Source organism: Nanorana parkeri, unplaced genomic scaffold, assembly GCF_000935625.1.
Source record: "Nanorana parkeri isolate BGI_ZX_2015 unplaced genomic scaffold, ASM93562v1 scaffold3, whole genome shotgun sequence".
Classification (NCBI taxonomy): Eukaryota; Metazoa; Chordata; class Amphibia; order Anura; family Dicroglossidae; genus Nanorana; species Nanorana parkeri.
This window is the reverse complement of record NW_017306271.1, coordinates 5,518,929-5,531,440: the sequence shown is the minus strand read 5'-3', so window position 1 is coordinate 5,531,440 and position 12,512 is coordinate 5,518,929. Positions and strand designations below refer to the sequence as shown.

The 12,512-nt window shown below is 40.8% G+C and overlaps 1 protein-coding gene across 1 annotated transcript in view; it reads left to right on the top strand.

Moving 5' to 3' along the window:
• The window catches only part of OTOA (otoancorin), an 87,752-nt gene extending 77,123 nt beyond the window's left edge, over nt 1-10,629 (top strand). The window contains 6 exon segments of the mRNA XM_018565664.1: nt 2,885-3,040; nt 4,873-5,015; nt 7,340-7,476; nt 7,706-7,776; nt 8,865-9,066; nt 10,565-10,629. Coding sequence (XP_018421166.1) covers nt 2,885-3,040; nt 4,873-5,015; nt 7,340-7,476; nt 7,706-7,776; nt 8,865-9,066; nt 10,565-10,629 — 774 coding nt within the window.
• Nucleotides 10,630-12,512: the final 1,883 nt, after the last annotated feature.

Below are 12,512 nucleotides of genomic sequence, written 5' to 3'. Positions count from 1 at the left end.
ATTTTTTTGCCAATGGAAAGCTAGTTACGTGGCAAGAAAATGTATGCAAAAACTTGTGAATTACAGGTGTCTTTGCGCATTTTTCAGACATTCTTAATGAAGTCTATTGGGTCCAAAACATGCAACTCTGCCCCAAAAGATGCTTGTGTACTTTTCCGAGTAACAAGCTTCAAGCAACAGTACTCACAGGTGTGAATGGGCACCATTGAATGTAATGGAAATCATAGTGTTGAGTATTGAAGCACTTCAGTATAAGCTTCAAAGACATGCTTCATAATGCTCAGGTGTGAGTAGGGTTTAAGACTACCCTTTCTACAGGGTGATAATGCTGCTGTGTGATTTTACTGCAGAATGAACAGCATTGTCACCCTATTACAGTAAGTGGGATATTAACAAATCTACTGGTAGGATCAACTGGCTAAAAAATGATGTCACTAGGGGCACTCAATAAAATAAAAATGCTGTGCTAATTCTAGTTACAGACTCTAGCATATATGTTATTTTTTTATTTTGCCCATTGTTCCTCTTTATACATAGTTACATAGTATTTGAGGTTGAATAAAGACATATGTCAATCAAGTCCAACCTATTGTGTGTGTGTGTGTGTGTGTATAGGTCCTTGAGGCATCTCATTCTTAAGAGTACCTGTACCCTTGTATATTACGGTCTCTCAGGAAATCGTCCTAAAGCTTCTTGAATGATTCCACACTATTTGCTGAAATCACTGCTTGTGGCAACGAGTTCCAGACCCTAACCGCGCGAACTGAGAAGAACCCCCTTCGCCCCTTGTGTTTGAATTTTTTTTTTTTTGTGTTTAGTCTTTGTTACGGAATTAATCTTAAATATTTTGTTGCTAATGTTGCTATGACTATAGAACATCTTGTACATGAAAATCATATCCCCCTTAATCTCCTTACTTCCAACGTGAACATATTTCAATTTAGTAGCCGTGTCTCATAGCTCTGGTCCTCCATCCCCTTTATAAGTTTGGTTGCCCTCCGCTGGACTCCCTCCAGCTCAAGGACATCCCTTCTGTGCACCGGTGTCCAAAACTGCACCACATACTCCAGGTGAGGCCGAACCAGTGATGTGTAAAGTGGCAAAATTATACACCTGTCCCTGCAAAACATTCCCTTCTTGATGCAGGACAGGATTCTACTAGCTTTGCTTACAGCAACCTGGCACTGTAATCTATTATTCAGTTTGTGGTCTACAATGACCCCCAAATCTTTCTCCATTTCCGACTTTCCTAGTGGCATACCCATAATTGTATAACCCATTTGCTTATTTTTGATCCCAAAGTGCATAACTTTGCATTTATCGACATTAAACCTCATCTGTCACATTAATGCCCACTCCCCTATTTTATCCAGGTCCTCCTGTAATGTTATAGTATCTTGGTCTGTTTCTATTACCCTCCCAATTTTGGTATCGTCAGCAAACACTGAGATATCGCTGTTTACTTCGTCCCCAATGCCGTTAATAAACAGGTTGAATAGCATGGGTCCCAGCACAGAATCCTGAGGCACACCGCTAATGACACTAGCCCAGTCTGAGAGGGCACCATTTATTGATACTCTCTGTACCCGTTCCTTTAGCCAGTTCTCTATCCATGTACACACCCTTCCATCTATGCCCATAGACCTCAGCTTGTATAGTAAGCGTTTATAAGGGTACCGTATCAAAAGCTTTTACGAAATCCAGATATACCACATCCACAGCCCTCCCTCCATCCAGAACCCTACTTACCCCCTTGTAAAAAGTCAGTAGGTTAGTCTGACAGGAACGGTCTTTCCTAAACCCATGCTGATTATCACTAACTATACCATTAGTCTGAACAAATTCTACTCAATAGTCCTTAATCATTCCCTCTAACAGTTTACAAACTACCCATGTAAGACTAACTGGTCTGTAATTCCCAGGTTGGCATCTTGCCCCCTTTTTGAATATTGGAACTACCGTAGCCCTGCGCCAATCACTCGGAACTCTACCAGTCATTAGAGAGTCCTTAAAAATTATGAATAATGGTCTTGTTATAACCGCGCTTAGTTCCTTAAGTATCTTGGGGTGCAGATTATCCGGTCCCAATGTTTTATTTGCATTAAGTAGATTAAGTCTTTGTTGTATCCCGGTTTCCGTCAACCAATTGGCTATATTTTGTGATGAACTAAGTGTTTCATCATAGATGTCAAACCCGTTTCCCTCCTGAGTGTATACTGAGGAGAAAAAGTGTTCAGTACTTTTGCCCTCTCCTTGTCTTTTGTGACTAACTTCCCGCTTACGTCCTTTATTGGGCCTATCTGCTCCTTTCTCCCCTTTTTACTGTTTATGTATTGGTAAAAAATTATTATTTTTTTTTTGCAAAAATGCTTATATGCTTTTCGCACTCTATTTTAGCTGCCCGTATTGCTAGTTTGCATCTTTTATTGCTTTCTTTGTAGGTATGGAACGCCAATGCTGTCCCCTCGATCTTATATTTTATAAATGCCATTCGCTTTTCCTTTATGTGATGCTTTACATTTTTATTCAGCCATACAGGTTTTGTTTGTGATCTTTTACTTTTATTACCCAACGGTATACATTTGGCAATGGCAATATGTAATATGTTTTTAAAACATTCCCACTTTTGGTCCGAGTTCAGTTTATGAAATAAATTTTCCCATTTGATGTCCCCCACTAGGTGGCGCAGTTTATCAAAGTTAGCCCTTCTGAAATTAAGGGTTTTTGTCCTACCAGCCCGCTTCCCTTTCCTGTATTCAATATTGAAAGTAATCACATTGTGATCACTATTGCCCAGTGTCTCCCCAATTACAATGTCCTCAATTAACTCTGCATTATTTGTGACGATTAAATCTAGGATAGCATTTTTCTTTTTTCAATACAGCTCTGGGGACCACTTTCAGAATGGAAGAGCTACCATATTGCTGCACTGGGACAGATTGTCACGGCTCTGAATATCCACGAAATAGACCAGCTGGATTTAAATTCTATTGACATTGTTTCTGCACTGACCCAGCAGGCTATATGGACTGAAGCACAGGTGAGTATTTTTGATATATACAGTAAAAAACTAACTTTGTTTTAGAAGTAAATATTTTATACAGGGTATACCTATGGGTTTTCTAATGAGAGATCACAGGAGAAGCTGTTTCCTTTTGGACTCTTTCTCTGAAACTTCAGTAGAAGCTGTCTGAAGGAAGCGAGCAAGATAATCATTAATTCTAATTCAAATATGCATGGGAATAAAGATTGAGCTCCTAAACAGACTGCCTTGACAACATGTCAAGAGGAGTATTGTAGTCAGTGAGGAGTATAGCTCAGAGAAGAAAAGGAAAGGAAAATAAGGAGAGTGTTCTCACCCAACTATGTACGGAGGGGAAGAAAGGGAGGGGAATGCAGGTGGATGGGAGAGGGTGGGATGACAGGCTGTGTGTTATCACAGAAGGCATCCTATGGACGAGTCATAATTATGAGTATCAAAGAGGTTCCAGGGATCCCTCTTACATGAATGGTGGGGTTCCTCTCTCCGTATGCTAGTTTACATTTTTAAATTTGGCGCACACGTCACGTCATCCTTTAATAGGATCACTGAATGGAGATTCAACAACTCCCACCAGCCACTGCAGCAGAATCCTCAATGAAATACAAGGGAGATTATGTCAGCGCACATGTAGTCCACTCATTCTTTCTCCCATCGATGTTACTGAATGTTCATACCGATGTACGCACATGGACGGGAGGAAGAGTCTGCAGGAGCCAAAGCAAGTGCATATTTTACTTTTAAGAAGAAGTGTGCATTTCTCACCCACCTCGCGCCGACTCTGTGTTATATAATTGACTTCTGATACCCTTCTACACGCATCCCACCTACGTGCAACCTGAAAACCTCCCTCACTCATCCTTTTTTCTCTTCTGCCTGTCTCCTTTGTCTTCCCTTGTCTCCCTCTCCCCCTGTTGTTTTGTCAGTTAGTCATGTTGGGTGTCGCAGTCTGACACGCTCGAATGCCCGTAATGGGGGCAATTACTGGGTATGTTCCGATTAAAGTGCATGCCATCCCTCTACCTGCTGGGGCGCTACCACCGCCTTTGCGAGTAGAGCCTTGAGCTTCATTTATTGAGCTTCATTTTTTGTGCACACGCCATATCAAACAATGGTGGAACCTTCTCCACACACCATGGTAGAAGTATGCTGTATACCAGTGCCCCACTGTTGGACTCTATACCTAAAATATTAACACTATTTTACCTGTCTAAAACGTACATATATCATCTGAAGTTGTCAACCTGTTAAACTACTGTGCTCTCTATAGCTGAGCGGCAATACCGCTATTTCTTCTGTCTGTGTAACGAGTATCAAACAGTTTTGTACCTTTCGAACTGACACCAACTGTTTGTATAAGGCACCGTTCACATGTAGCGACGTATTGCGCGATTTCCGCCGCGATATCGCGCATTTTTGCAGCGCGATATCGCGAGAAGTCGCCGGCCAATGCTATTCAATGGAGCTGTCTTAACTCCATGTCGCGGTCGCAAGTCGCTTCTACCGGACCCTTTTTTCGGCGGATTTTGCGCGATTTTGCTTTTTTCCTATGGAGCCCGACGGAGAAGGTCGCGCTACCATCGCTGGAACGTCGCCCCGAAAGTCGCGCTATCCCGGCCGCTGCAAAGGTATGTCGCTACATGTGAACGGGGTCTAAATGTATGTGAAGATGTCTTCTACATTTGTAAACCAATAAAAAACTTTATTTGTAAAAAAAAAAAAAGAAGTGTGCATTTATAAGTTTTTGTTTTTTTGTTTTCCTATTAAATTTGTCAACTGGGGACTCTGCTTATGTTGGTTTTCTGAATATATTAATGTTATTACCTTTACAGGCAAAGTCCATACTACATGGGTTCTTGAATGATTCAGGAAAATTAGTTAGAGACCTGAAGAGCTTTGAATTGGCAGGACTGGGACGAAGCTTGTGTGCTGCTAAACCTGAGCAGATAGTTCAGATCAAGCCTATGGAATTTCGGTAGGTTTTCTTAAAAATAGTTTATTGAGGAATGGTTAATTGCATTGAGGAATGCAACTACCACTGCATGTTTAGACTTTGGAATTTAAGGAAAACTCTGGCTTGTCATATACCGTATATAAATTCCATCAGCCTTAAAAAAATAATAATAATTAATTATTAAAATACTGTACATGGTTTTACTTATTGAGTGTTCATGTCTTCTTGTTAACCCCAGTTGACTAAAGAGTGAAAGCGCTCTGACACATGGGTGTTGTGTGCATTTAAACTTTCTAGATCTTATATTGTCATTATCCTCATTTACCATGATTATTCCAGTTTCAAACACCTACACAGTATTTACATACCACTCAGCAGAGGAAGCAGACTCGCCATTTAGTCTGCCAATAGCAGTTTGCACTGCAAGCTCCAATGCAGGAACACTGACTACGCTGACACTAGTTCTCCCCCATTCACACTTCTCACACTCGAGCATGAGCGTTTTTAAGCAATCTTGAATTATTGTTTTTGATTATTTTCTTTTCAGGCTTAAAAGTTCATGCTTTAACCAATAGAGAGCTAGTTACTCAGAGGAGAAGATGGTTGTTAAGCATGAAATCGTGCAAAACACGCATTTTTTGGAAATTTTTCAGACTGTTCAAATACAAAAACACGATTCTAACAAAAATCATGTACTTTTTGGAGCTACGTGTGACACAACTCTCAGGTGTGAACAATAAAAATAATAGGATTCATTATGTTGAACATTGTCATGCTTTGAGAAATGTGTGGCAAAATGCTCAGTGGTGATTGGTGAACAATTAGAATGTCCTTATAGATTTATAACATTAAATAGGGCACTTGCAGGGCCATTGATAGACCCTGGCGCCCAGGGCACGTGTTGCAGGTCTTCTATTGAGTGTCCCAGGAGTCTTTCCATTTTTACCGCCACAAGTAACTGCTTTTACCTGTTGGGTAGATGGTTATAGAACATGGTATCTTGGATTTTAACAGAACCTCACAATAAAATGTATTTTTTACTAAACCAGAGTAAACCATTGATTAATAATGATATTATATGTAACTTATGGTTTTGGAACATAATTTGGTTCATCAACTTTTTCATTATTATTTCTTCTTTTTTAAACAATATTATACAATTCATTTTCTTGTTTAGTCATATGGAATGAGAAATAGCATCATGCACTTTTTAAATTGATATACTACAAACACTTTAAGATTTTAGTTTAGGTGCCCAGGGGTGCCCCAAGTCTTTTAGAAACCCCTGGGCACCTGTATAATGTTTCCTGTGGTGCTTTTGCAGTGAATGCTCAATATTCCAATTTTTAGAGCTGCTAGTAAATACTCACAAACCATTGTACTTATGTGGTTTTAGCAAGAGGTGTAATCTTAAGGAAAATATCACGGTTTGGGTTGGGGCTTGATTGGCAGAGCCTATATATAAGCATGCATGGTTGGCAGAAAACTGTCAATTTGATCATCTCTGCTTCATCCTAAAGGCCCTTTGTTGCACCTGAATTTTGCCTTCTTACTTGTTTGTCTCTACCATATCTCTTCTGTTTAATGCTCACGAATCCCAACCCAAAAAAATATACTATGACCTGGATAAGTTTAAACCTTCACAGAGAAAAAAAAGACATTAAAAAAGACTCTTCATGTAAATATAAAAACTTTGAAATAACTGTTGCATCCAATAAGGATGGATTGGTGAGTGATCTCAGGAGCCATACGCCTTCAAAAGAAGTATTAAATAAACATTTTGTGAGTTTTTTAGGTGCCGACACATATAAAACCTTTAAAAAGTCTAGTTTGTTAAATCCCAACTTACAATTTAAAATATCCAGTGGTCATTGCATCTCCCCATACAAATGGGTACCCCCAATAGCCACTTGCTCAATATATTGATTCTATACACAGTTCAGATGCCAAATTATGATCCAAAGACAGACGTTTCCGTTATCTTCAACAGATCATTTTCAGTGGCTTAATTGAATGCGTTCCGCAGTCAGCGTCTCCATCATAGGAGGTATTATAGCACTAATATGGTATGGTTTGATAGATATTCCCAGTGGTGGGGGCTGCAGAAGGACATATATTGGAAAGGTCACCAATCACTGCACCTCACTGACTCATTGAGGTAATTGTTGAACACTCCTGCACCTCCACCAGCAGGGCCTTTAACTGGAGCACAGTGAGCGTCTTTTGAGGTGTAGCCCTGGTTGTCTCTTGCCTAATGACAGCAGTGGTTTAAAATGATAGGTGGACTTTAACCTTGATTGATTTCATATAATGATACAAAACTTATGATCAGCCTTGTTTTCCAGATCTGTTATTTCAAGGCTCGGATCCCTGCCTTGCAGCCCAGACATTTTACAAGCATTCAAAAAACAGGCCGAACTGGTCTATGGAAAAGTGGAAACATGGAGCCATTATATTTTATATGATATAGGCTGTATTGCAGGTAATTTTACAGACCACCCAAGGTATAGGACCTCTAGCTAATATAATATTCTTGGAAAAACAGAATTTTACAGCAGGTTTTCTTACTAATGGTACCTAGTCAGTAAATTGCACATGCTGTTATTACAGTAAATGAGAGTACACTTTGCAGGGTCAGGGCTAAAAAATGTGTAGATCACATTTTGTTGATGATCGCTAACAATTATTTCTATTTTATTCACATTTTAAAGCTGCATTAAGTGAAGAAGATTTCAAGGCTATAGGCCCAAGGTTAATGCCATACTGCCAGCAATCATCCCACGTTCAAAGCTGTTAAATCGCGTTGTTTACCCATATCTTCAGAGAAAAAAATCACTTCTACTGTCGTGGTTAACAATCTGCTTCCCTATTTATAATGGTCTGGCCCTCTAGCAACTTCAGCGCCAAATTATAGCTAATTATAGCTAATTTGCCTACAAACGTCAGGTGGTTATAATAATCTGGCCACTCAGTGTGTGTGTGTGTGTATATATAATTTACAGTGTATGTAAACCCTGACAATGACATTGTATTATCTCTTTTTCTATTTGCTCCCTTTTGATGTGTTAAATATACCATTTAAAGAGCGTTGTTATATCTGTACGATAAATACCTGCTGCTCTTGCCAGCAATCCAATTAGTTTGCAAGTTACTGGGCTCTCTGCAGTATTAACAGCTCTGCCCAATCCCCTCTGTGTTCTTCTGAATACCTCCTCTTCGTTTATGGAGATGAGGAAAGCAGAGGTGTTCTGTGGTCCTAATGTGCTTCCTATCCTGGAGGAACTACAGTATTCAGTGTTGACAGTCTAGGTCAGAAAATGTGTTACTGGCAGGATTACCAGGTGAAAATAAAGGAAAAAGGGTATAAAAAAAACCCAGAAAACTAATGGAGCCACCACATCAAGGGACTTTTTGAGTTGCTTTTTGAGTTTAGATGTTAAATACGTTGTATTGTGCCTGTGCAAAACTGCAGCTATAATTTCACACTGGTATAAATACTCATGAGACTAGGAACATTCCCTTCCCTGGCATAGAACATGCTTATTGTGCTACTTAAAATCTTCCTGGTAAAAAAATTCTCACCACCATGCCTGTCAAATCTCGAATTGATTTTACTGTAGAGTGTCATATGCAATGGGATTGTCACTTTAATGCCATAGGGATGATGGTGCCCTTCTCTGCGTAAGGTACATTATATTTAAAAATGACTGTACATAGCATTTCAGCCTTTACTCGTGTTGTAGTATCAACATATGTATCATTGCACATTGCAATTTATGTGAATAGTGAAATCAAATTGCTAGCTTAGGCAAATTAATACTTTCACAGAAAATGGAAACAATGAGCTAACATATATTGTGGTTTCTTAAGACGCTTTCAGCAGAGCATATATCTAACCTAGGACCTGGAAATGGAGCGATGGTTACAGAATCCCAACGCGCACTGCTCAATACCTCTCAGCTGCAAAGCCTGAGTCAAGCACTAGAGGGCATCAGAGTAAGCAGCAACCGGACACAATACCTGACAACAAAAAGTACAACCACAGCCACCAGTCTAACTTCTGTATCAAATGGTAAGCAAAGGGCGAAGTACCTTTCAATATTGTTTACCTTTCTAAAAAACTTCATAGGTGAAAAAAAAAGGAAAACATATATATACTAGCCCTTTAAGCATCAAAATAGATAGATAGATAGATAGATAGATAGATAGATAGATAGATAGATAGATAGATAGATAGATAGATAGATAGATATGTTTTTGCCTTGTTAAAGTAAATCAATTCAGAGAGGACGTTTGTTCTCCTCCTTCTGTTTATTTCTACCTAGTTTCTAATCAATCCGCATTCTGGGAGAGGTGGAGTAATGCGAGCAACCTAAAGGAGAACTATGACATGAGTGATTTCCACTCATCTCATAGTTCTAAGCCGACCTGTGACAATGAGACTGTCACAGGTCGGCTCAGTAGAACGGGAGGTGAGGGAACACATACCGGATTCCCTCACCTCTCGATCCTGTCACGGCTCTCTGCCGTGACAGGGGGAGGGGCTGCATTCCCCTCTCACCGATCCGATCTGCCAGCGCTGACTGGCGGAACGGACGGGGGAGGGGGCGGGTACAGCTGGCTCTGCCTCTAGATAGGCAGAGCCAGCTGTCACTCACGCAGCTGGGCGGATCCCGTCAAAAGAGTCGTGATCCGTCCCGGCTGCGGCGTCTCAGTATACCGCGAGCTGTAAGGTGTATGGCCAGCTTAAGTCTTGTAGAATACCCAACACACATACCTAGGGAGTAAGTGGGATCGGAGATACCATTAAATCATGTACACATTTCAGGGAAAGCCCAAATTAGGTAAAAAAAGAAAAGGGAGCATACAGTACAAGTGACATTTAGGACAAGACGAGGGATGTCTCTTCAAACTCAACTATTCTGAGAGGGGATAGGTATCTTGGATAAATAAAGTAAGTTTGAATTTGGTGCTTCTTTCGCACACAGAGACACCTTGGTTGGGGTTTCCAAGCAATTCTCCCAGTCCTCCTCCCCCACATTGGGGAAATCACTTAACCACATGTCATAAGATTTTTCTACATTAGAGATAGCTCTTGTACCCACCAACCAACAATATAGATCACCTCCAGCGTATGCGCAGAGGTGATGCTTCATCTCGGCATGCCGTGCCAGTGCAATGAGCTGCACATGCACGGCTAAGTGTACAGGAAAAAAAATCCTGAAGGGCAACAAGAAGCGTTTATGGCAGAGGAGACTTACACTGTCTCTTCTGCTACAGAAATCCTGCCGATCGAAAATGTATTATTTTTTTTAATCTTACTTCCAATTTAAAGGCCTGTACAGATGGCTACATGTCCCAGGAAATGGTGCACATGTGGAAAAATGGTGCTGCACCAGCCAAATGGTGCAGTTGTAAAGTTTGAGGACTTTTTACTTCTGATTTGTTGCATGTCTATTACTCAAAAAGTAATGAAGCTCATTTAAATTAGTTAAATAATAAATTAAATGTTATTGAGGAATGCAAAAACAACAAAGTGTAACTAAAAAGACCTTTTTTATTTCTTACAGGTGCCACACTGACAGCTGGTTATATCATCCTTTTGGCAGTAATCAGCCATTTGCTTTGTTCTTGAATGCTAATGGATGAGTTGTAATATTAATTTAGAAGATTATGGTGCCAACTCTAAAGCTGGCCGTATGCCTACTAACTAAAGCTGGCCATACACTGGTAAATTAGCGCACGGACATGTATATGAAAATTCATGCCATCAGAGCTCCTTTGATTTTGTTCAGCACTTTGGTTGAAAACTATCGTTAATTTGACTAAATCTTAACTAACATTAACTATTTGAAAATCGAACGAACGTTCCAAAATCAAATTTTTGGAGTAAAATTCTACTGCTGCATGGCCAGCTTCAGAGTGTATATTTATAAGATTTTTTTGTATATGCTAAAGGACAAATATGAAAGGAGACTTACAGTATATTGCACAGGAGAACCATGAGTGGTTGTATGATGGCTACATATACTGACTGTTCTAACCACTATATTAGGGTCCCAAAATGTTTATTATCTGATGGCTGTTAGTATTTAAACCGGCGCACAGTGTGCAGCTTCTGAGAAGATACGCTATTAGCGTAGCGGGAGCGATGCAAAATGCGCAGCAGGCTTCATCGCTATGAAATAGCGTATCTTCTCAGAAGCTGCACACAGCACGCCGGTTTAAATAGATGCCGACACGCTCTGTATGCATATTCTGACAGCTTGAGAGACGGGAGTCTGCGCTTGTCGGTCGTTCCAGGGATCAGTAAGTCCCCACCCATACATACACGCATGCATACATGCGTCGGGGGCGCATACGTGCAAAAAAGACGATTGCGCCCATTACGCCGCGGTTTAAACTTACCCGGTCTTCGCCGCACGCTCCTGTCCAAAAATCCGAAAATGCTCGGGCGGCCACAAAGAAACTTGCATTTGCAGTTCGGATTTTCGGGCGGGAGACGAGGAGAGACGCAAGGTAAGTATATGGACGCATGCACCCGCATGCAGACACCGTGGGACAGGAAGTGCCAGCAATGACAGAGGAGTCAGCGCTGGATCGGACACCCGTCGCACCGCTGGAGGGTCAGATGAAAACATCAGGAAAGAAGATCGGATTAAGAGACATCAGTGAAGGTAAGTGCTAACATTAACATTGGGTGGAGAGATAAACATTTTTTACTTTAATGTCACTTTAACCACTTCCAGGCCGCAGTACGTCTATAGACGGTGGCCCGCAGAAGTGGTTAAAACAAGAACACGGCTGCTCTTGGTACCGCTTTTAACAGCAGGCGATTGCTGTATGACTTACAACCAATCGCCTGCTGAGGACTACAAATCTCAGCAGTACTTTATACAGAAATGCTATTGTTATATAAAGTATTGCTGGGATGTGTTGTCCTCTATAGCCTGTGCCATTCTGCATTGCTGTAAATATTAGGGATGCACCATATATCGGCCGCCAAAACATATTGGGCGAAAATGGCACTTTTGGCATAATGCCAAAAGTGCAATTTTTCTGCCGAAACAATGGCACATCCGTGCTTTCTTTTCTACCCGCTGGGCGAGAGAAAGTGACAGCCGCCCGAGCGCTGCGGAAGGAGAGCGCTGTGTTTGTGGGTTTTGGGGGGAGGAGGGGGGGGGGGGCAAAAGAAATCTTGCACCAGGGCCCTTTGTTTCTTAGGTCCGCCACTGGCTACTCATACTGATTTGCTGCTAGAAGCTCAGATGTCGAAAACACTCATCTGTTTGATCTTGTTATACTGATTGTGTGAAACAAGTCCAAAGTGCACTTATTGCCTGTGACACAACAGGATAAACAGTGAGGCATTGCATTTTCTTTTGAGACTCCTAATATGCTATTTGTCAACCCTGGCTCACATTTTCTAAAGACTGCTATGGGATAGTATTTGTTAAGTAATTGACAGTTTTTACATTTATTTCTCCAGTTTAATCAAATAAAATTTACACAAAAAAA